At 35.9% G+C, this 25257-nt stretch overlaps 1 protein-coding gene across 2 annotated transcripts in view; it reads right to left on the bottom strand.

Annotated features, from left to right (window-relative positions):
- The window catches only part of TNKS (tankyrase), a 216956-nt gene that overhangs the window by 163457 nt on the left and 28242 nt on the right, over window positions 1-25257 (bottom strand). For both annotated transcript variants that reach the window (XM_086703351.1, XM_025932924.2), the window contains exon 2: window positions 20573-20797. In XM_086703351.1, the coding sequence (XP_086559477.1) occupies window positions 20573-20797 (225 nt within the window). The remainder of the gene's footprint in view (window positions 1-20572; window positions 20798-25257) is intronic.

Raw genomic sequence — 25257 nt, 5'->3', positions numbered from 1 at the left:
AAAAAAAAAGTTGATAAATTGTACTTCATCACAATTAAGACTTTCCGCTTTTCCAAAGACAGTTATGAGCATGAAAAGGAAAGTCACAGACTAGAACAAAATATTTGCAACAAGTACATGTGAGAAAGAACCCAGATCCAGATTATATAATGCTGAGACTGTCGAAAAGAAACAGTCAAGAAATAATTTTCTATTGTGTCAAAGTCCAAGTTTTTAATCATACCTTTTTTAGTCTTTGCCTTTCATACCAAAGTCACCAAAAATTCAGAATCCTGTCAACATCTGGGACTAGCATACTTGTGATACATTACTTAATTTCACCTCAATGAACTACCTGCCTTTTTGTGCCTAATCAGATACCCACTTATTACTTTTTTCCACGTACGTCACTGGAAACAAAATAAGGCTGCACTTCTTTTTTGGAAAAAAGTTCAAAGAAATCAAATTCTCTGCAAGTCGTCTTCACTCACTACTGACAAAACGTCACAGTTAACCAGTTAAGAACATAGTTGGGTTAAGAGACCATCCTCTTGAACGGGACTGCATGGGTTAGAATCCCAATTCCCTTCCTCCTAGTTCTGGGGCCCTAGGAAGTGATTGCACCTCTCTGCTCTTCCATCTTCTCATCTGCAGATAAGAAAATAGCAGTAGCCACCGCATGGAGTTATTAGGAGGACAAAAAGAATAAATATTTGAGGAGTTCTTAGAAGAGTGCCTAGCATATAGCAAGCAGGAGCATAAATAAGGCAAAGGGCACAAACTTCCGGTTACAAAAGAAGTAAGACGCCAGGGTGTAAAGTACAGCATGGGGTGCACACTAAATACTACACAGTATTAACAGTAATAACTTTGGTGACAGATGGTACCTAGACTGACCGTGGGGATCACTATCATGTACACCTGAAACTGTTCTATGTTTTTTTAAGGCATTAAAAAATATTTACTCACTCAAACAATTAAGCCAAGTAAATAAAAATTTACTGAATTCACATCGGAGTTTTTCACAATCAAATTTTGGCGTGAAATTTTATGATAAAAGAATCCTCCAATTAGAATCTGCTCCCATTATCAAGTTCACCTACAAATATAGAAAGTCAAGAATTTTTTAAAAGGCCCATTGTACCCAGAGTAACTTAGAAACAGATGATTCTATATGCATATATAGTAGATTTTTAGATCCAGGTCAATTATATCCTTTTTATAATAGAGGTAAGCCAGGCCACAATACATCTGTGAAATCAGCATTATCTGCTTACGCAAACCACAATTTAAGACAAAGCAGGCCCTAAAATAAATCTAAGAATGAGTCTAACAAAGGATACTCTTTCTACCTGGAAACCCCAGAGAGTCAAGTCTAAAAGAAAGTACTGCCCAGGAGTCAGACAAACCTGAGTTTTAAAATACTGTTCTGTATTTTGCAATTGTCTGACCTTACACAAGTTACTTCACCTCTGTCAATCTCAATTTCCTCTTTCATAAAACACTACCTACCTCAGAGAATTACTGTTATAATTAAGTGAGACACTATATATAAACCTAGCTTGGTTCTTGGCATATGATAGGGATGCAATAAACACCTTGTCCCTTCAATCAGGATCTTTTCACCTGCCTTTCAAAAACAGAATCATACACACAGAAAGCGCTAAAAATCTATCTGTTGGACTGAAATAAAGGCAAAATGGTAGGAAGAGCCCTAGGAACAATGAATTCATTTGTGCCAAGTCAATTATTGTTTTATGCTTCCTTTTATTTAGGGGGAGATTACTTTTCTAAACCTTGGCTAGACTCTACTAAATGAAACACTAATAAGGAACAAAGCAAATAACTTGAGTCTACACAAGTTTCTAAACGGATTACTTTTTTTTTTTTTTTTTTACAGTTCTAAGGGACAATGACCACATGAAAAAGGTGCTTCCCAATCTGTCTCTGGGAGAGAAAGGCAGACCCTACCTCCTTTCCAAAACCTTCCCTAAACTGTCACCCCACCTCCCCTCTCTCAAGTCCTCGAGGACTTAGTATTCCAGGCAAACTCCTCATTAGTATAAAACATTATAGCCAATTAAAATTCGTTTTAGTGCCACTAGGTACAAGGTTTAAAGTTACATATTTAGAAACAGTTGCCTCAAGGAACACAAGATTGAACCTGTACCCTAACATTCTGATTTTGCTTTGAACTTTAGTTTAAGAAATTATATCACTACTACGGGGCGCCTGTGTGGCTCAGTTGGTTGTGTCAGACTTCAGCTCAGGTCATGATCTCAAAGTTTGTGAGTTCGAGGTTCCTGAGTTCAAGCTCCTCATTGGGCTGTGTGCGGACAGCTCGGAGCCTGGAGCCTGCTTCGGATTCTGTCTCCCTCTTTCTCTGCCCCTCGCCTGCTCATACTCTCTTTCTCTCACAAATAAATAAGCATTAAAAAGTAAAAAAAAAAAAAAAAAAAAAAAAAAAAAAAAAAAAAAAAAAATATATATATATATATATATATATATATATATATATATATATCTCACCACTATTTTTTTCCTATACCTCTGAGAACTGATTCAACAGACTGAACTTCAATGCACTGTTGTTCTTTCAATCTGACAAAGAATGTAACTCTTTCACGTCTTCATTTTTTGGGAAATATACCAAATAATTTTTTTAAACTTACTTTTGTTTTTTACTGCATTTGATAAATGATCCCATTAGCAATATTCTTTCCTTTCTTCTGTTTTTTGCTCTACTTTTCATCCCCATGGCTTATTTTACAACTGAAAGTTTGTACCTCTTAGTCCCTTTCACCTGTTTTGCCCACACACTGGCCAACCAATGTTAGCAATATTTTTAATAACAGTACTCAATCACATTTTCACACCCCACCTCAGCTCCTTTCCCCCACACTGAGGAAAAACAACAACTGATTTCATGTTTTATCATAATTCAAGTTTAAAAAATTACACAGGATATGAAACAAAGGACACAAACTAATTGCATTGATGGTAACAAAGAATGGCATATGGTAATGGACAGTTATCCAAAGTTAGCTTACACAAAACCCAGCTGTAAGAACTCCTTACTGTTGCCACCCAAGGGAAAAGAGAGTGAAAGCAAACGAGCAATTACCGAGGCTCTACCTGCTTTACTATTTCACTTAACTTCCTCTAACAACCCCGTGCAACATGATGCTCATTTTATAAATGAGAAATTGAGGCTCACAGCAACTAAATTTGCTATCTGTCCAAGATGACAGTTTATAGGTGGAAAAGTAGAAGTCATATCTAATACTAAAGTCCGGCATTTAATTTCTGCCTTATTCTACATGAGTACAAGCAAGATCACCCCAGAACTGTAACTCAAGCTTTTTTACCCTTAGGTGAATTATGAAAGGCACATCTACGTATTTGTCCTAAATAACTTTATTTACTGCTCCCATGACCAGCATCCTCTTTCTCATCCCATTGAACAATCCCCCTGTGGGAAACCATGAAACCAAGGTTCAGAAATAACACCCATGACAGCTAGGGTTCCATTTTAGAGACCCACTAAAATATTTCCTGTTCTTGTTCCCTCAATCCTTATGATCAAGCATATTCTTTCTAAAGACCAACACTCAAAACTGTGCCCCCAAACAGGCACCGTAAGTGAAAGGCAAAATAAAATATATGTACTCTATTTCTAACCCTGATTACTTGTACCACAGAGCAAATTCAGAAATTTTCAGGCCTGACACAAAGTAAACATATACATTTGGACACAGTGTGGGATTTCTTCATGTCTTATTTGTATCTGTCATGTCTAAGGGAAAAATATGGAACAATTCACGGTAAGGTTTACATACTTAATCCTGGATTCGGGTTACAGATGAAGAGTCTGACACCCACTCCATTCAAAGAGAAAATTAAGGGGCGCCCAGGTGGCTTAGTCAGGTAAGCGTCTGACTCTTGATTTCAGCTCCGGTCATGATCTCACATTTCATGAGATGGAGCCCCGCATCGGGCTCTGCACTGACAGCACAGAGCCTGCTTGGGATTCTCTCTCTCTCCCTCTCTCTCCTCCTCCCTCGCTCTCTCTCCCCCAAAATAAATAAATAAACATTAAAAAAATAATACGAAGAAAATTAACAGATTCCAATAATTTAAGGACTAAGAGTACACATTTTTTTATAGCCTGGAACTGCACTTACATACTTAATAATTTTCTATATAGTTTGGGTCAGTTGAGAATGAGGAGTGAAAGGGACGCTGTAAATCTTTCTTTCCCATCTGGACCTGCTTCTGCAATCTCAGTTACCACGGAACTGTACAAAGGGAGGACACGGCTTTAATATGAACATGTTTCAGATAATACGATAACCACGTAAAGGGAGAAATGACTGATTCCATGGGCCATTTGCATCAAATACCATTTTCATACAAACACAAATTTACGCCAGACATCTCACTGAAATCCAGATCATTTCGGACCTCCACAGTTAATCTAAAAGTAAATGCAAATGTATAATTAATTCCTTTAATAGACAGACTTGAGCAATAAGCAAATCCCTGCACCACTTCAAAAACTATAGGAGGTCTTTTTTGTTGTGTTGGGTTTTGACCCTTTTCCTCGTAATTTAAACGTCTTGATATATTCCTTAAGGCCTTAAGAGAACGAAGGCATTCACTCTGGGAATTATAATAAAATGCAATTGGACAAATATAAAACTTTATATATAAATATATACACTTACCACCATTAACCAGAATGCCTACTGAAGTAGTCTCAGATTTATAGTAAATGTATAAATACTCTAACTGTCTTGAAAGCAGTTGAACCTAAGTGGGCAAGTTATCAAGATAACGGTGTTTGGTGTCGGTGGGGATTTTTTTCAGAAGGGAAAAATTATCATCATCCTTAGCTCTTCTCCTCCTTTTTAAGGATACAAGTGTGGAATTTCGCCAACTTTTACTTTTTATGAAAATGCTATATTGAGAGTTGTTTAGAAGATCTCAATTCAGTTTATATGGGGAACTGATGTTAAAAAAGCCCACGGGAGGTATTCTGGCAGGAAAAGGGAAATGAGACAATCATGAAACAAAAGCAAGCGAATTGCATTCTCAAGGGCTTCACTGAATTTTCAATGAATTTTTGCAAAGAGTAAGGAAGATGTGAGAAATGACTTTCCTTAACCCAGCTCATTTATGAATGACATATAAATACATAATGTGACAGATTAAACCAAGAACCCAGGTGGAGATCTCCAGCAGTTACAATTTCATTCTTATTAAGAATTTGTGGCTTTCCAGGACTTTATGCTAAGATAATTAAGGATTACACATATATCTAAAGAAAAGAATATTCTCTATAGTACTATTTAGAAAACAAAAGTGAAAAATCAGAAATATTATAAATGGTATAATATAGGTGACTGATTTAAAAATAATGGTTATTTCCATATAATTCTTGACAGCCATTAAAATAAGATTAGATAAAAATATTCACTGATAATGAAATATGTTCGCATCACAAAGTGAAAAAATAAGAAACAGTATGCATGGAATGATCCCGTTTTTACTGTAAAAAGGATTACATACACAGGTACTGTGGGGTCTAATATTGTTCGATAGAAATCCCTACAATGATGGATATTTCTATAATCCGCACACTGATAGGACAACCAACAGTCACATATGGTTATTACACATTTGAAATGTGGCGAGGGCAACTGAGGCCCTAAATTTCTTAGTTTTTAAATTTTAACTAATTTTATTTAATGGCTACCATATTGGACAGAAAACAAGATGTGACAGTTGTTATAGGTGTATTTTCTAATTTTTCTTTAATGAACATCTGTTACTTCTAATAATACCGTTAAGACAAAACCAAGAAAGTTGTTAACTTTGACATGCTATGTTTAAAATAACAGGAGGTATGTATGTACCTGGAGTAGTCCAGCACTGATCCCACCCTTCCCTCCCTGACCCCCAATGTAGGCCATTCCAAGTTCTAGGGCTTTTAACTTCATAAAAGGACAGGTAACCATGGAAGTGATCAGGCAAAACTCCATTTAAAATAGAATTTATACAAGGAAAGTAAGTATCTTTTTCTCGATAGCTGATAAATAAAAAATGTAGTTACCTGGGAATCATGAGAGGGATATTACTTTAGGAGTGAATTACAATAATAAAAACGTGGTTTAGGTCTTAGTAAATAGATTATCTTAAGATTTTGGGTTTTTTTTGTTTTTTTTTTAATAAGGCTAGCCTGGTAAAGATTGCTACTTAAATTTGCTAAATATTATACAATCTAAAAAGCTAACCTAAAAATAAAAAAGAATTTATTCGGCACACTTTAAAGAATGAAATTAATTCTTTATCCTTAAAATATATTCTTAAATAAATCCCACTAAGCAGACAGAACTTTCAGTTCTCAATAAAGAAAACACTTCTATTATAACAACTTTATATCAGCTTTACAGACTGCTGGAAATGAACAATTTTCTCCTTTCCTCACAGATAAAATGGTAGGTAAGATGAATCGTCTGCCTCATGCATAAGATACAAATATTAGCAAAATTAATTTGGCTAAGTACTTTGAGCTGCCTCAAAGGAAAACACTTTATTAAGTATCATCCATCCACAGCAATTTCTGGTACATTTGCCACCGTCACCTTTTTCTTTCTTCTCCCTCCTTACCTCAATTTCTCAGTTCCTGACAGCAGCAATTCAAAGGTTTGATCCACAAGTGGCAACCAAAACTGCCCATTCTTTATAGAAAAACCACTATAACAGAAGTCAATGCATGACTGGAATCAATATTCAGCGCCCTAGACGATTGAAGAAGAACAATGCTTTGACAAATGACAGACAATCTAACCATAATTTGTACCTGACCATAAAATGTGTCTTGTACAGGAATATGGAAATGTTGGACATGCTGCAAATTCACCGATCTTTAAAATAAAAGCACTTCAAAATATCACCTAATCAAGAAGAGGTGGAAAATTACTGGGCTTCCTTATCCCCATTAACACAGGCTTAATGCAAAAAAGGCCAGAGAGAACAATGCTATCTTCTTATAAACTGCTTTGTCACCCCACACACATCGGTGTACGTGGAACGTACCACACACACTAGTACCAGTCATGGGCAGTATTAGTACCAGTGATGGGCAATAAGAATACAAGAATGAATAAGATTATTGTTAGCTCCCTATCACAGAGAATGACCAAGTATGATCTAAGTAGAATACTACAGAAGCATACAACGAGGCACTAACCTATTTGGAGCATACTCAAGTTCACACCTTACCTGATTCAGTTTAAGAGACTGGCCCCTGGTCTTAAAGCTGCATTAGGAAGTAAATACACTTTGATTATTTTAATTTAATTTTAATTTTATTCAGCCATTTTAATTTAATTCATCACTATGCACATACCAATTGTTTATGCTAATAAATAGGAAGGTATTTTAAAGTGTGTGTATGACCCTGGTTTACCTGGGGAACAACTCCAAGATATTTCTCTCCATAATGGCATCCCAACAAGTCATTCTTCCTAAATCATCATTTCTTTATAGTTTATCTTTACTTGAATTCAATTTCACAAACAGAGTGTTTTCAGTCAGGCTAGTCTAGGTTATGTTGCAGTAACGAAGTGCTCCAGAATCTCATAGGCTTATTAGCAAAATTAAGTTCATTTCTCACTCACACAAGTTGAGAAAGTGACAGCAGGGGAATTTCCTTACTCACAGGTCAGGCTGAAGATAGCTCTATGTTAAAATGTGATACCCACATAACCAAGGTGGAGAAAAACAAAACATAGTAAACTATACCTTGGTTCTTAACACTTCTGCTCAGAAATTATATATTTTGCTCCCACTCACATTTTGTTGGGTGGGAAAAGGAGGAAGTAAATATATTCAGTGGACAGAGGACCATTTACTTCCAGAACTGGAGATGTGTTAGACTACACCAGACTAAAAAGATCAGCATTTGCAACTTTGCTCATATTTCCTGTCTCGATATTGCAGAAATATGGAAAACTATGAGAATTCTACCAAGGCCAACAACATGAAGAAACAGCTCAAAGAATATCTATGTGTCCTCTGATCTCAGAAAAGCAGAGGGAAAGCACAAGCGAAAAAATGTTTAACTGTAAGCAATTAATGAGCCTTCCTTCATGGGAAGGTTTCAGGCAACAAGCTATTAAAATAACCTACTTCCTTAAATTCTAGAAACATACTTCCAAATGGTAGGGGCAAACAATGGTATCTCAAAAATAAGCAAGCATATTTTAGATAATTATTTTCTAATTAAAGAAGGTCCACCTTACTTTTACTCTTAAATCTTAAAATTGACCTATATAATATATTCACTTTTCATTATGGAGTAGCTTACTCTTTCATTTTGAATTTTAAAAATAAGTCCTAAACAAATTGTTATAATGCACTTCAAGTAGAAACCCTTAAACCCAAAACTGCTTTCCTGCATTTCTGCAATGTAATTAAAATTATAATCCTATTTCCCTATAAACTGCTTTTAACCTAAGAATAATTGTCTAATAGAAATCTTACCTTATCATTCCAATGCTGGTGAGACACCAAATACTTTTCTATTTTAATTGACAAATTGGACTTCACCAAAACTAAAAACCTTCGCTTGTCCAGAGACACCATTAAGAAAATGAAAGGTAAGGCACAGATTAGGAGAAAGCATTCACAATAATGCTTATGATAATCACACATCTTAGGACCCATAACCACAACCCAATAATAACTCAATAATAACCATACAAAAAAAAAAAAAAAGATCTGAACTGAGATCTCACAAAATAATATACACAAATGACCAATAAAGATGAAAATATGCTTAATACATTCAGCCTTATTCAATTTGCTTAATGCATTCAAATATGCTTAATACATTCAGATTATTCAATTTCCTGAATAATCAGGAAAATTCAGCTTCTTGTAAAGTTCAACATAGATGTATCATTCCATCTAGCAATCCCACTCCTAGGCATCCATCCGTAAGAAATGAAACAATACGTTCACACCAAGACCTATACACCAATGTCCACAGCAGCATTCTTCGTAACAGCCACAGACTGGAAAGCACCCAAATGTCTGTCAACTGGACTACATCCATGATGGAACACAACACAACAACAAAAAGGAAGGAATTATACAGAAGTACAGTAACAAAAGCTGCCAGACTTTTAGCCAAACAGACTCAGAAAAAGAAGACTCAAATAACCAGAATCATACATGAAAGGAGTATATTACTACCAAGGTTACAGAAATAAAAAGAATTATAAAGAAACATGAACTGAATGGGAAAACTGGATACCCACAAAGTTGGACCTCTTGTCTCACATCGTATACAAGTATTAACTCCATATGGATCAAAGACCTAAAAAAAGAACTAAAACTATAAAACGCAGAAGAAATGTTCCCTATGTTTAGAAAAAAGCAGGACTAACTCTTCATAACCTGGGATTTGGCAAAGGATTCATTCTTATGACACAAAAGCACAAACAACAAAAGAAAAAGTAGATTTTTTAATGTTATTAATCAAATCATCAAAATTAAAAACTGTTTCACTGCAAAGTATGTTACCAAGAAAGTGAAAAGACAACACAGAATGGGAGAAAATATTTGCAAATCATGTTTTTGGGATGGAACGCGTACCTAGATATATAAAAAATTCTTACAATTCAACAATAAAGTGACAATCCAATTAAAAATGGACAAAGGACACAAACAGGCATTTCTCCAAAAAATATACACAAATGGCCAAAGGGCACATGAAAAAATGCTCAAGATTACTCATCAGGGAAATGCAAAATAAAACCACAACAAGGTTCTGCCATAGAGCAGGCATTTTACTCTGAGTAGGCATAGAGGTATATACACATGGAAATGGTGCAAAATAAGGCAAAGTTCCTGTGTTTCTACTCAGGCACAGAGTAGGGAAGAGTACACAGAGGTGACAGACAAATATATGATTAAGCAAATATATAATTTCAGGCAATAAGTTCTTAAGTAAAATGAAACATGGTTGGTAAAAGCAAACATGGTTAGAAAAACCAGACAAGCAGGGCAGGGCAAGAAATTACGATAGCATCACAGCAAAAGTACAAGGAATGAACATTATGTGTGAAAATCTGGGGGGAAAGTGTTCTAGGCAAGAGGAACAAGTACGCAGACCCTGAGAAAGATGCATGGTCGGTTCATTCCAGAGACGAAAAGACCAGGGTAGCTGCAACATGAAGAAAGGGAGAGAAGGACAGGCATTAAGTCCATGCTGTAGGTGGAGGTCTGACCCAGATCAAAGAGGGCCCTGTTAAGGGATTAAGATGTCATTCAAGGGGCGCCTGGGTGGCGCAGTCGGTTAAGCGTCCGACTTCAGCCAGGTCACGATCTCACGGTCCGTGAGTTCGAGCCCCGCGTCGGGCTCTGGGCTGATGGCTCAGAGCCTGGAGCCTGTTTCTGATTCTGTGTCTCCCTCTCTCTCTGCCCCTCCCCCATTCGTGCTCTGTCTCTCTCTGTCCCAAAAAATAAATAAACGTTGAAAAAAAAAAAAATTTAAAAAAAAAAAAAAAAAAAAAAAAGATGTCATTCAAGTGTAATGAGAACTCTTTGTGGAGCACTTTAACCAGGCCAAAGGTATGATCTGATCAGGGCATATAACCTGTGCAGCTGCACAGGGCCCCATGCTAGGTTTAATGCTCTGCTGTCACCATCTTGAAATACTTAATAATTTTAACTTTTAACATGTATTTTGTAAACAAAGTCCAATGGGACAACGGAGTATGCTGCGAGAGAAGAGATACACTGGGCAGCAGCCCATGCACACACAATAAAATCAGAAGTTTATATAGAATACCTTTTTTTTTTGTCACCCAGAAACAGTATTAAGGTATCCTTTAAGGCATAATGACATGGCTCAAAGAATGTTAATTATTATTCAATATTTGAAGGAATCCAAGTTCAAAACCAAACTCATCTTTACTTCTTCCTCTCCCTGACTCACCCCACCCTCTGCACCTCACCACTCAGTACCTCTCTGGGAATGGCGCCCAGTTGCTATAGTGAGGCCGGAAGAGCCACGTCCGTACTCGAGAACTTCTGATAACAAAGATGATTGGTTAAAAGTCAACATCTGACTCCAGCTGGGCATCAGATTCCTTCTATCTCAGGTTTGAAACACAGAGTGGATCTGAAGCCAAGACACATTAACATCACTGGAGAATTCTAGTGGGGAGGGCCACAAACCTGAGCTGTTGGAAGTCCCCAGAGCTGGCCTGGTTCCTCACATCTCCACTCTTGGTTCTCCTGAATGGTTGAGTTTCTGACTCAACCATCAGACATGCAGTCTGACAATTTTACATGCAGTTTTTATCATAACTTCATGTATCTGTCTGACCCTTTACAAAGGCCCTCTAATCTGTAAATGATAGCAGACCCCTCTAGTCTAGCTGATCCTATGGCCAACCACAATCCAGAATTCCTATCCTGCTTCCAGTTTCCTACTTCTCCAATCAAATCTACTCAACACAAAGTGGATTATTCTTCCTTTAATATAGGCTTGCTGGCTTCACTTCATCCAAATCACGGCCTACAGAATTTTTTATCACATGAACAGAATTTGGTAAGAGCAGGAGGTAATTCCATGAGTTCAATCACTATACTTAATCAGAAGGTTTCAACCATAAGATTTAATATCAGATTAATGATAGTCAAATAATAAAATTAAATCATTTGAGATAAATTGTAAAGATTATAGAAAACTCAACTGTTTGACTGCCAAAAATGTAAAATGGAACATTTTCTCATCTGAGATAAGAGGAGTCTATTTGAGCATTCACATCAATTTTGTTACTTAAAATACTCAGTTTATATTCAAATCACTGTTTTTTTGGACCAAGTATATCACCATCTATTTTGATGCTATAAACATTTTTAAATCCTGTTTTACTCACCAATGTATAAATCTAAATGCCTAGCAAGTGCCAAATGTTTGAAAACAATAAATATTTGTTGTTTAAGTGATCAATGGTGAGGTATTCTGTTATTTGCAAGTGAATGTATCCCAGATAACACAGCCTCTTACTCCATTTTAAGAAAATGAGCAAGGGGTGCCTGGGTGGCTCAGTTGGTTAAGCGTCTGACTTTGGTTCAGGTCATGATCTCACAGTTGGTTGGTGGGTTCGAGTCCCATGTCTGGCTCTGTACTGACAGCTCAGAGCCTGGAGCCTGCTTCAGATTCTGTGTCTCCCTCTCTCTCTGCCCTTCTCCCACTTGCACTCTGTCTCTCTCTCTCTCTCTCTCTCTCTCTCTCAAAAATAAATAAATGAACGTTAAAAAAAGAAAATGGGCAAAAGACATGAAGAGATATTTTACACGAAAGGATATACAAACAGTAAATAAGCCTGTGAAAAGACATTCAACATCCCTAGCCATTAGGGAAGTACAAATTGAAATCATCCTGAGCTATCCCTACATACCTATTAGAACAGCTAAAATAAAGGAAAGTGACAACAGCAAATGCTGGCAAGATGCAGAGAAATTAGATCTCTCATATACTGTAGTAGGAATGGAAAATGATATAACACTCTGGAAAACAGTATGACAGCTTCTTTAGGAAACTAAACATACACTTAACATAAGATCCAGCAAACACACTCCAGAGCTTTTATCTCAGAAAAATGAAAACTCATATCCATGTAAAAACTTGTACGTAAGTGTTCAAAGAAGATTTATTTATAATAGTCTGAAACTGGGAACCACCAAAATGTCCCTCAATTGGTGAAGGGCTAAATCATGGTACAGCAACACCATGAGATACTAATCAGCAATTAAACAAACAAACAAAACTGAAAGGCATTGTGCAATGTGGGAAAAAAGCCAATTTCAAAAAAAATCACATTCCCTATGATTCTAGTATTCTCAAAAATGACAAAATTATTAAGACTGAAAACGGATTAGTGGTTCCTAGGGGTTAAGGATGAAAGCTGGGGAATAGACCATAAATAAGTAGAATGAGAGGGATCTTTGTGATAATAGTTCTATATTTTGATTGCAGTAATGACATGAATTTCCAAATGTGATAAAATGGCACAGAACTATACAATGTACCAACACTAGTTTCCCATGCTTAGTTTTGTACTATAAATGCATAAGGTATAACCAATGGGAAAACTAGGCGTGCCCATTTCCCTGCTTTTCCAATCTCCTAGAGGTCCCTGCATTCCTTGGCTCATGGCCCCCTTCCCCATTTTCAAAGAAAGTAATGGCTGGTTGAATCCTTCTTACAATGCATCATTCTGACTTCCTTCCTATCTCCCTTCTCCAATTTTAAGGAACACTGTGATACCTGGTGCCCACCAAGAAAATTCAGGATCTCTCTCCATCTTTAGGTTAACTGACTGGCAACCATAATTCTATCTGTAACTTTAATTCCTGTTTGCATGTAAAATAAAATATTCCCAGGTTCCAGACACTGAGATGTGGACATTTGGGGGCCATTATTTTGCCACATACTACATAGAGCAGGTCCCTTCTCATAGCTGTAAATTTTAAAAGTACAATTGTAACTCATATGAGATTTTACCATCTCATATTATCTCTATAAAATAACAGCAAGGTAAAAAATAAATAAAACAGTTCTATTATTTCTACTTGATAAGCGAAGTAACTAAGGCATACAGGGAGTAATCTGCCCCATAATCTGCCCTAAGTCAAAGTGCTTGCTAACGAGATCCAAGAGTAGTCATGAGGTCCCATGATTCCTGTCTTGTTGCTCCTTTGCAGCAGACCACAGTCGTCTTCAGTTACGCTAAGAGCAAAATCCTCCCTATCGCTGAAAACTTTTGTGTTCATTTTTATCAGCCCATAATTTAAACAAGTCATCAACTGGGTTATTTATCACCTAATCTCTCTCTCTCTCTCTCTCTCATACACACACACACACACACACACACACACACACACACACGTACATATGTGTGTAATTACATAAAAATTACATAAACTGTATAATGTAATAATTTCTGCTTTAACTTTTTTCTGAACCAGGATCTTATCCAGGTTAATATATTACATTTGATTGAATAAACTTAAGTTTTATCCAGTTGAATGCTCACAAACTAAGGCATGCCTTTTCTACAGCAAAGAAAAAGAACAGACAAAACACAATTATGTAAGACTCCCCAAATGGTAAATAATAGGGGGGAAAAGGGCAGAAATCCTATCACGTATGAAATAATTAACTGAAGTTCTAAATTGGGATAAGAAAAAAATGAGAATGTAGCTAAACATTTTTATTAATTCATTTCAATAGCTGACTTTAATTATGGTATTAAATGATACTATTAAAGTTGGCCTAATCTTTCCTAAAAAACCAATTTGCTTAAAGACTTCTTCGAAAAATATCATCTCATCTGTTTTCTCTTACATTTTTCAACAAATATAAAAGTATCTGAATCAATATTCTATAATACAATAGGAATGTTATTTCTGATCATGTTATTTTTATATTAACATAAGAGCAGTTACCAATCACTGAGTATATACACTACAGCGTTGAGCATATACCCAGATATAGATATTACATGAAGAGGCTTTATTTGCATTCTCTCACTTAATCCCCTTACCAATTATATAAAGTACAGTTATTACTACCATTTTAATAACTAAAAGAGAATAAGGACCTTGTTCAAAGACCCACATCTCTTGGACTCTAACCAGTGTAATATAATGCCAGTGAGCGTGAAAAAAAATTTTTTTGAGTCTGAAAATTTTTTAATTTTTTTTGATGTTTATTTTTGAGACAGAGAAAGAGACAGAGAGCAAGCAGGGGAGGAACAGAGAGACAGGGAGACACAGAATCTGAAGCAGGCTCCAGGCTCTGACCTGTCAGCACAGAGCCTCACGCAGCGCTCGAACCCACGAGCCGAAGTCCAAGGCTTAACCAACTGAGCCACTCAGGCACCCCGAGCCTGAAAACTTTTTTAAAGTGCTAATTGTTAGATTTTAAGTAGCAGTTTGAATTTGAAGTTTCCAAGTAAGATATATATATAGGAAAGATCCTCTTACCCTTTGCGTGTAAGACAAATGAAGTCAAGAATTATTTCAACGTACAGAAGGAAAGAAAGCAAGTGACAGGAGCTTTGTTTCTCTAATGTCACTTGCTCTATTCAGCCTTTCATACTCCCAAAAAGCTGAAGAACTCCTCTTTATCAAGCGAATTACAGTTTCTTTTCTTCCAGTAGTCTTTAGAAAGTATTCCACTGACTTCATGTTTTCAATGTTGTAAGTGGAAAGTCCTTTGCTTAATTTTTTCCCCCTTTGTGGGCAACTTATTCTTTCTGCCTGGAAAAGTTCCGTATATAGATGTATATCTTCCTCAGTGTGTCTTTTCACATCAAAACAGCATAGAGCTCTGTGAGCATTTTCAATCTCAAGACTTGGGTTTTTCTATGCTTATCATTTGTTTAATTATTACTGATCTCTTCTATCAGTAATTTTTGTCTATTTTCTTTTTCCCTCCTGAAACTCCTGTCACATGTAAGGTTTTAAAATAATGTTGGTTTCCTAGGTCTATTTACCTTTTTCTTCAGGACTTCCTTATGCTAACATTTTGTTCTGTAGTGGGGGGCATTTCTCACATGTGATCTTCTACGCTACTGATGTGGTCTTTAATTCACCTACTGAATTTTTCACTTTGAAAAAAATTAGGTTGTTTTGGCTCCAGGAAGTTTCTTCCATATTACACTTTAATTTCCCTGATGGAATCTTTTTATTTTTATTTTTTCATTCAGGGATATGTATTCAGGTTGTTCAATCTTCCCCTCTGAGAATTTTTCATTTGGTTTACTGGGTTTCCAGGTCTCAACGCTGGGTATTCCAATCAGTAAGAATCCCACAGATGTTCCAAAACCAGGCGCCTCTATTTTCATTGAAACTGTTTGCTGTGGAAGTCAGCAAGCTGTCCCACGCCTGCTGAGGAACCGAGAAGTCTCCAAAGGGAACATGCTCTCTCCCCCCTCCCTTGAGAATCACAGATGGGAGTGTAGTATAAATGTGGATGCACTGGAATTCTATAAAGATTCAAGAGATTTCTTTATTAAAGGCCCCATACTAGAACTTCCACTTAGCTACCTTTGCCAGATCTCTGTATCAGTCATAAACACTATACACCCGGAAATGGCAAAATCCAATTCTGTCTACCTTAAACAGGCAGAACCACTACTGATACCACAGGAAAAAAAACTGCTGCTATAAATAATTCCTTAACATCTCTAAGTCTTTTGGGGTGCCCGGGGGGCTCAGTTGGTTGAGCACCGGATGTCAGCTCAGGTGATGGTCTCGCAGTATGTGAGTTCGAGCCCCGCGTCGGGCTCTGTGCAGATAGCCTGGAGCCTGGAGCCTGGAGCTGGTTTCAGATTCTCTGTCTCCCTCACTCTCTCTTTCTGCCCCTCCCCCACTCACACCCTGTCTCTCTCTGTCTCTCAAAAATAAATGTTAAAAAAATGTTAAATATCTCTAAGTCTTTGTACTCAAAATTCTACAATATAGAAGGGGAGGGGGTGTGTCCGATTGATCAAAACAAGTCCATCCCTGTATATTCCTCTCCAAAATGATCACTCATAGTTTTAAATCTCCAAAATCAGAAAAGCAATTGGATACTAGTTAGCCAAAATTAATCAAACAAACAAAAAACAAATGTCCATTATTTTGGCAGACTTTGTATCAGTTAACTTTGCAAAAGATGTGTCTACAACTGGCTTTTACAATGAATTTCAAAGCACTAACACTTGGATAGTCTTAAAAAAAAATCAGATAATATATATTCAGAAAAGAAGATGTCTTTTATTTTTTGGACACTTTATATCTGGGAGTAGAGAGACGTAGAGAGAAATGAATAAGTTCTAAAGGTAGAAAAAGTATTGATTTCTAAAGTAAATTAGGTTTGTTAGACAGAATCTAAAAATTGTATCATTGAATTACTATAATGAACCATGACCTTGGTCTTAAGTAGCTGGTTTAATTATACAAGCATTTAAAGTTGATTTTTTTAAAATAATCTCAGGCTGTATTTTGTTCTTTTTGATGGTAGCTAAAAAAGCATCTAAGAAACACATGGAATAGACTTTTTGTTTTTTTAAACTTGAAGTTTGTATTCTTAATCCCCTTCACCTATTTCACCCATACCCCCACTGACCTCCTCCCTTCTGGCAACCACTAGTTACTCTTGTATTTGCATCTGTTTGTTTCTGTTTGTTTCGTTGGGATGGATTTTAAATTGGCCTTAAAAAAAAAAAAAAAAGTCAATAAAGGGCAAACAAAAGAAACCAGGAGGTCTAGGTTACATAGTAGTCACAATTCAGGTTGAGATCTTAGCACTAATAATAGCAATTAATAATAGCTATTACACCTGTCAGAATGGCTAGACTCGAAAGGACAGGAAATATCAAGTGTTAGTGGGGATGTGGAGAAAAAGGAACCTTTATGGAATTGGTGGGAATACAAACTGGTACAGCCACTGTGGAAATGAGCATGGAGGTCCCTCAAAAAATTAAAAATAGATCCTGTAATTCTACTACTGGGTATTTACCCAAAGAAAATGAAAACACTACTTGAAAAGATACATGCACCCCTATGTTTATTGCGGAATTATTTACAATAGCCAAGATATGAAAGCAACCCAAGTGTCCACTGAAAGATGAATGGATAAAGATGTGCTATACATATATACACAATGGACTATCACTCGGCCATAAAAAAAAAAAAAAAAAAAAAAAGGATGAGAGCTTATCATTTACAACATGGACAGACCTAGAGGGCATTTTTTTTTAACCCAAAGGGTATTATGCTAAGTGAAATAATCAAACAGAGAAAGAAAAATACCATATGAATTCACATGTATGTGCAATCTTAAAAAGAAAAAAAAAAAAAAGGCAAACAAACAAGCAGAAAAAGAGTGGTGGTTGCCGAAGGGGAGGAGGATGAAGGATGGGGAAAATGGGTGAAGGGGAGTGGGAGATACAGGCTTCCGGTTATGGAATGACCAAGTCATAGGGATAAAAAGGTACAACACAGGGAATATAGTCAATGTTATTGTAATAGCATTGTAAGGTTACAGCAGCTATACTTGCGGTGAGCACAGCATAAAGGATAAACTTGTCTAATCACTATGTTGTACACCTGAAACTACATCAATTATATTTCAATTTAAAAAAGGAAAGCAATAAATATTTAATGTTCACTATACCAGATCCTCTAAGTACTTTAAATGTGTTATCAGCTAATTCTCCCAAGAACCCAAGTATTCCCATTTCACATATAAACATGGCACTTAAATGGCCCCTGGTCTCATAGATAGCTGGTCACTGGTCACATCAGGATATAAGACCAGAACACGTGCTTTGAAGCAATCCATCCTGCTGCCTCCTTTAAGCCCGACGACAACATGGCCTGGCTCTACTTTTATAAATATCAAAAATATTCACTATGATACCTCACATATGGAGTATGATTAATCTGAAAACAATCGGGCTAGCATTTCATCATCTAGGCAAAAGCCTTTCAAAAATTAATTTTGTGCACTAATCTCTCCAAACCATCAGACTCAAGTTTTCATCCAGTTGTGCCAAAGTGGAAATTTGCCTAGAAGAAACATTTCAGAGTTCTTTAACTATTCTCAATTCACAAAGTATGATATACAGCATAACTATCAGAGATTTTGGTATATTTGGTTTCCTAATAGATTCCTGAAAGCTAATTAAATGTACAGAAGGATCTACAACCAATCTTACTTCCCATAACTATTTTAATAGCAGCTATATCCTCAATTATATCTTCATTCCAGTTTTGAAGGTGCCCTTCTCCTTCCCTCAACTTTTCTAAGACACAAGCACTTAACCAGAAGGAAAGCAATATGTACCAAAGCACAGAGGACCACGGGGTTGGGGGACTGCGGGAATCCATTCTGTAAACATTCAAGTCCTACATCTAGCCTCTTATTCCAACAGAACCTAGATAAGAGGAGCATTTCATTATGTACTTTTGGGAGGGGGATTAGGAAGAGGAGGAAAGAATATTAATTGCGATAAGCTATTCAGAGGGGTACAGGTACAGAAAACATAATACTGAAGCCTAGAAAGGATAATAATTCAAGAAGGTGAAAACTATACAAAATTCTGTGACTAATGACAGAAGAATCCAATGGATATGACAAGGTAAAGCCAGAAGGGATGAAGGTAGGAAGTTCAAAGTCTACATTAGGTAAGAATACATAGCAAATTCAAAAATAATTATCACATGGGTAACTTACCACAAATAAGAGAGGTTTTGTGGTCAGAGAGGATATTTTATAAGTTCCAGATTTTCAGGGTAGTTTTATGTAATGACTTAGTCCAGGACGTGGCTGCTTCAGTGAAAGACTTGGGAGGAAATGGGAGAAACAACTTTAAATGGAGTATCTCAGAGATCAAAAAGGACCAGGGTACCCAAAGGCTTATGTCAACAGATGTAGAAGGGAGAAAAGGTAATGACAGACAATGACATAAAGAAGCTGTACGTCAGGCATTGCAATAATTTGAGGAAAAATAAAAAATATAATGGAGGCTGGACTAGATGACTATGAAGAGGGAGAAATTCTTAATAATACCACCACCACTATATCTTTAAAATTGACATATATGTTTGAGTTTTATCATAAAGATAAACACGAAAGATTAAACTTGAAATGGCTGTTATCCATCCCAGAAGACAACAATTATGAAAACCAATCTGCCATGGGTTAAACAAACATCCACCATCCCGAGTGTTAAGAAATAGATACACTCAAAAGAAACTATGCATGACTTCTAGAAGCTTGTTTAGATTTCAAAATGAAAGGTTTTATACAATAAAGTAAAATCTAAAAAATATATATACATTTAGGTAAATATGAAAGAGAAAGAAGTGTGATTGATATAATTTCATATAATCCCAAAATTTTAAATGGTTGAAAAGTTCAATTTTACTTGAAATTGCTTTTTTTCTAGACTATGGCACATGTTGAAAATATTAAGCTTTGTACTACTGTATTCGAACCACTCAAAGCTTTCCAGTGCTAATAACTGGTGTTCAATTTTAGCAACATGAGGAAAAAAGATTTTGCCTTAGAGCTAGATGACTTTCCTTGAATCAACATAAAGCATCCCAATATGTCATCCAATTCAGTAAGAACTTGTATTTTACAGGCTTGTATTTGATGCTAGAATGGAAAATTTGCAGTCTTTTAAAGAGACCATAAATTAACTAAATTTGATAATAGCAATCCATCAAAATTTAGTTCCACATCAGTCGGCATCTGACTTGCATTTGGAAAGTTAATGTTGTGAATCCTGGTCTTAACCAACTTTATATTGCTTTCTCTCTACTTCCCTTTTGATGGAAAAAAAAATAGCTTCTAAGAATGAAAGTAATAAAGCCCTCTTTATTTATTCTGTGAGAACACTATTTGCACCACAATAAAAAAACAAGAGAAAAAATGTTAAATCTTCATTTCAAACTTTATACCTGTCAGATTGATCTTACAGCTTAGATACCATCAAATAATACTTACCGATACATACGTCGATTTTCCCTTTAATAGCAGCTTCGTGCAGAGGGGTGTAGTTCCAATTATCCCTGGCATTTGGATCGGCTCCTTGACATAGTAACAGACTCACAACTTCAGCATGGCCAAAAGAACAGGCATTATGAAGTGGGATGAGACCTCCATCATCACGAGCATGGACATTAGCACCCATCTGTAGTAAGTGTTCTACGACATCCTTCCTTCCAAAACCTAAAAAGGAAAATATATAGTGAAGCAATTTTGTGTAAAAACAAAACAAAAAAAAAAACCAAAACACTAGAATTTCTTTAATAACATTAACAAATATGAACACCTAAAATACTGTAGCAAAAAAGGGTAAAGAAAAAAAAATGGCTACCATTCAAATAGTTCTCTCCTCTTACAGAACTCTAAACTAAGAAAGTTGATCCTTAAGTCTTTGGGCAGTTCATTCAAAAGACATTTCTTCAACATCTTTTATGTGTTGGGCAACTGTTCTAGAAATACAAAATGAACAAGACTCCTGTCCAAGGCATCCACTTTCCTCTCATGCTTCACAAGAAAAATTGTATCTACAAACTCCACCTCTATATTTTAAGAAATAAAGGTTACTTAAATACTGCCAACAACCAAATCTAAGACAAAGTACAACATTCAACATTATAGAGAACATATGGATACCAGAAATACATGGTAATGGTTTGGTGACAAGAAGTTAGAAAAGGAAGAATTAATGCCAAAATATTCTACTCTTGGGACTTATGGCCAAACTAAAACATTGCAAGCTTGAATTTAGCGACCCTAAGGAAACAATATGACAAAGAAGCCGGAACACGGGCATTTAGAAATGCAGAACCAGAAAACTGGTAGGAAGTATCATAATTTTCAGACAGAAAAAGTGGGGGGAGAGCCAGAGTGGATCTGAAGCAGTGCAAGGACTAGGCATACACTCAGAAAGGTAAAGATTATGAAGGAAGTACAACATTATAAAAGTCAGAGGGCAATAACATTATGCAAGTCCAGCATGAGGATTTAGAAGGGGAAAAAAAAAACCACCGACAATTTTAAATTTTAGTACAATGATGAAATTGTAAGCTAAATTACAATGGATTAAAAAGAAAGAAAACCATAAGCATTAGTATTTTTATCTTTATAAGTTAATACATATCATTAATGATTCTTTCTCTACTTTAAATTTTATTTGGTTTTACCGTCTAAATATCACTACTCCCATGCTGTTACTTACCGTATAATGTAGTTAGAAAATGGCATCATAAGTAAAACTAAGACTAAAACAGTCCTTTCTCCATTTTATGCATATATAAACTAAATGAGAACTATGAGAAAAGTTGGAAAAAAAAAAGATTTATTTCAAGATATGTTCTTCCACACTATCTATAGAAATTCATTTAATTCAGGAGAGCAGGCTCCAAGAAAAAGCCTTCAGTGTAAAAGATTATGTTTCCACAGATACGTATTGCAAGGTCAGAATTGGGTTTCTGTCGAAAATATCCTTCAAATTAAGCTGAAAATTTTGAGTGAAAAGAGGTCGATTTTGTACTACTAACTGGGAATACCCAAGTATAGGCTACATGCTAATGTAACTATCACCATCTTGCTGTTTGCTTTTTAATATCTGCACGACTTTACAGGTGCTAGGTTCTGTTTATTTCTCTAACTGCAGCGTGCTTCTCACCCTACTAGCACAGCCTTACTCTGCCACCAGGCTACACGCACTTTCCTTACTCGTGAAGATTTTGTCATTTTCCCTCTGTGGATTTGAATAAAGCCTCCATGGCAAACTCACATTTCCCTAATCAATGCATTAATAATACCTGAGACTGAATTTCCTTTCTTCACTAACAAATGGGTTAAAATAGATATTTTTAAACTTATCAACTGGCATTTTAAAAAGTATCCATTATAACTTTGAAGCAAAATAGCAAAGTGTGTGTTTACTTTTTACTAACACTTTTATATGCAGAATATAAAAAACAAAAACAAAAAAAATGCTTGGTATCAGAAAGAGGGTGCAGAAATGGAATTGTGCTCACACATTGATAATGTGAGTGCAAATTGGTACCATATTTCATTTATTTACTTTGGGGGGGGGTTGGTGCAAAAAAGATGGTTTTATTAAAGCACAGGGACAGGACTCATAGGCAGAAAGAGCTGCCTGGTACCACATGTTAGAAAAAAATATAGCATTATCTGAACAAAGATTCTGCATCAAGATGTTTATCAAAGCATTATTTATGGACAATCATGGAAACAGTTCACGTGTCCAACAATAAACTCTCTATTAAATAAATGATGGTTTTTCATATAACATCATCCTGTACTAAAAGGATGCTACAGAACACTGTGACTATACTTAATGACACTGAATTATACACTAAAAAATGGCTAAAATTGTAAATTTTGTTTAAAAATAAAATTTAATAAATTTCAAATTTGTGTATTTTACTGCAGTTAAGATCATCAAAAAAGTATAAACCATACATGCAAGAAAAAAAACAGCATATTATAGAAAATTCAACAACATGGGAAAGTGTTTTCAGATTAGTCTTTTAGATTAAAAATATATAAAACAAAATCCAGGAGAAAAAATATATATACATATATATTTGAAATACAGATAGAAAAAAAGGACTAAATCACTAAGTAGTGGGATTACAGTTTCCTTTTATCTGTTTTCTTAATTATCACATAAAAACACAATTTTGTATAAAATATATGTAACTGTGTAACACACATACATTCATAAAAGAAGGTAGAGGTGAACAGTCAAAATCAGTGAAGACAAAGAAGAAGTTATTTTTTTTTTTTTTTTTTTTTTTTGAGAGAGAGAGCGTGCGCACAAGCAGGGGAGGGGGCAGAGGGACAGAGAGAGAAACTTAAGCAGGCTCCACACTCAGCCAGAGCCCAAATTGGGGCTCTATCCCACAACCCTGGGATCACAACAAAAGCTGAAATCAAGAGTCGGCCACTCAACTGACTGAGTCACCCAGGCACCCCAGAAGTTAGCTCTTTTAATTTGGGTTTGAATTTATGAAATACATTATTAAATCAGAGGTTTTGTTACCCACAACACAAAAAAGTCCCCTATTTAAACTACTCAGAAATTTAGTACTTAGTAATTCAGAAACATTTACTTAAAACCTAAAGTTTACTTAAAACATATATTCTACCTGTTCTGTTGAGTACAAATCATAATTGCTTATTCATCATTCTACAATGTTAAATACATTATTTTTACCAATAAAGAGAATTCATTATCTCTGATGGTTATACAAGGCCTTTCTTTCACAAACAAGGTTTGTAGTCATAATTATCCCTATAATTGAATTGCTTATTTGGGTCTAAAGAACCAAAATAAAAGTAGTAATTAGGATCACAAAGAAGTACATAGAATTTGAAGTAACTTATCACTAATTAACTTGCAGGAAAATAGTCCCTAAGCAAAAACATTACAGACACACACTTGCAGACAAGATTTTCAGGGACTCACTTCATCGAACTAGCACATGTTTAAAAAATAGCTAAATCACAACTTTTTAAAGATATAATGTTGCCATTTATACACAGTTGCTACTTACACATATATTTATGGCTCAGTGTTATGAAGTACAGGAGGAAATCAATAAACCTTCTCTCTCTGATCCAGCAAAGGTCACTAAAAATTAAGACTAATTCTCTGATCTTTACCAAGTATGTGCTGTAACAGACATCCAATCTGAATTGTACTCAAGGTATAATTTAACTTCTACAGAAAAACTCTTTTTGCTCAAAGACCATGCCCTATTCTTGACAATAATAAAAATAACAATAATGGTAAGTAACTAACATTTTGTAAGTTCTTATATGCGTCAAAAATATGCCCAATACTTGACATGCATTAGCCCCTTGTGATAACAGTCCGTGGGAGATACCATTATCCTCATTTTGTTAAGTGATTCTTTCCCCCAGTGCTGATATTAAGAAGAAAGAAGAAAGAAGAAGAACAACAACAACAACAACTGTGCTTCTAAATACACGCCTCAATTCTCTCTACTCCCCAGTGCTACCATCTCAGTTTCTACTTCTATAATCTCTTGCCTAGACTTCAGCATACAGCCGTCTAACAGCACATAACCTTCCAACTGGACTTTGCTGTCACATCTGCTGCCCTACAATTCATCCTTAACACAGTAGGCATAGTGATCTTTTCAAGGCATATATCAGATCAGGTCACTTCCCTGCTTAAAATCCTGCAATGGGTTCCCATAGCACATATAATGAAGTATTACTACAAACTTCTTAGGATCTCCAAGGCTTTCTGTGAGCTGGCCCCCCTGTGAGCTTTCCCATGTGTCTGAGTTTCCTCACTCTGTCTTTCACTCTCTCCTGCCTGAATATGACAAACTCCTTTCAGCCTAGGCGACTTTGCACTGTGCTCCGCCTGAGAACTTGGACCCGGATCTCCGCATGGCTAGCTCTTTATGCCATCCAATTATCGGCCTAAAGTTAATAAGCAACTCAGAGGACTCTGTCAACCACCCAATTTAAAGTCATCCATGCATGCACACACACTTTTCCATCAGTGATTCCAAAATCACTCACTTTTACTTTCTTTCTGCATTTAATCACTACCTGAAAGTACCTTATTCATTTATCTATTTGCCTTTTACGTATCTCCCCACTCAAGATGG

The sequence above is a fragment of the Puma concolor genome, chromosome B1 (assembly GCF_028749965.1).
Source record: "Puma concolor isolate L17-30 chromosome B1, mPumCon1.1.hap2, whole genome shotgun sequence".
Classification (NCBI taxonomy): Eukaryota; Metazoa; Chordata; class Mammalia; order Carnivora; family Felidae; genus Puma; species Puma concolor.
This window is presented reverse-complemented; position numbering and strand designations above follow the sequence as displayed.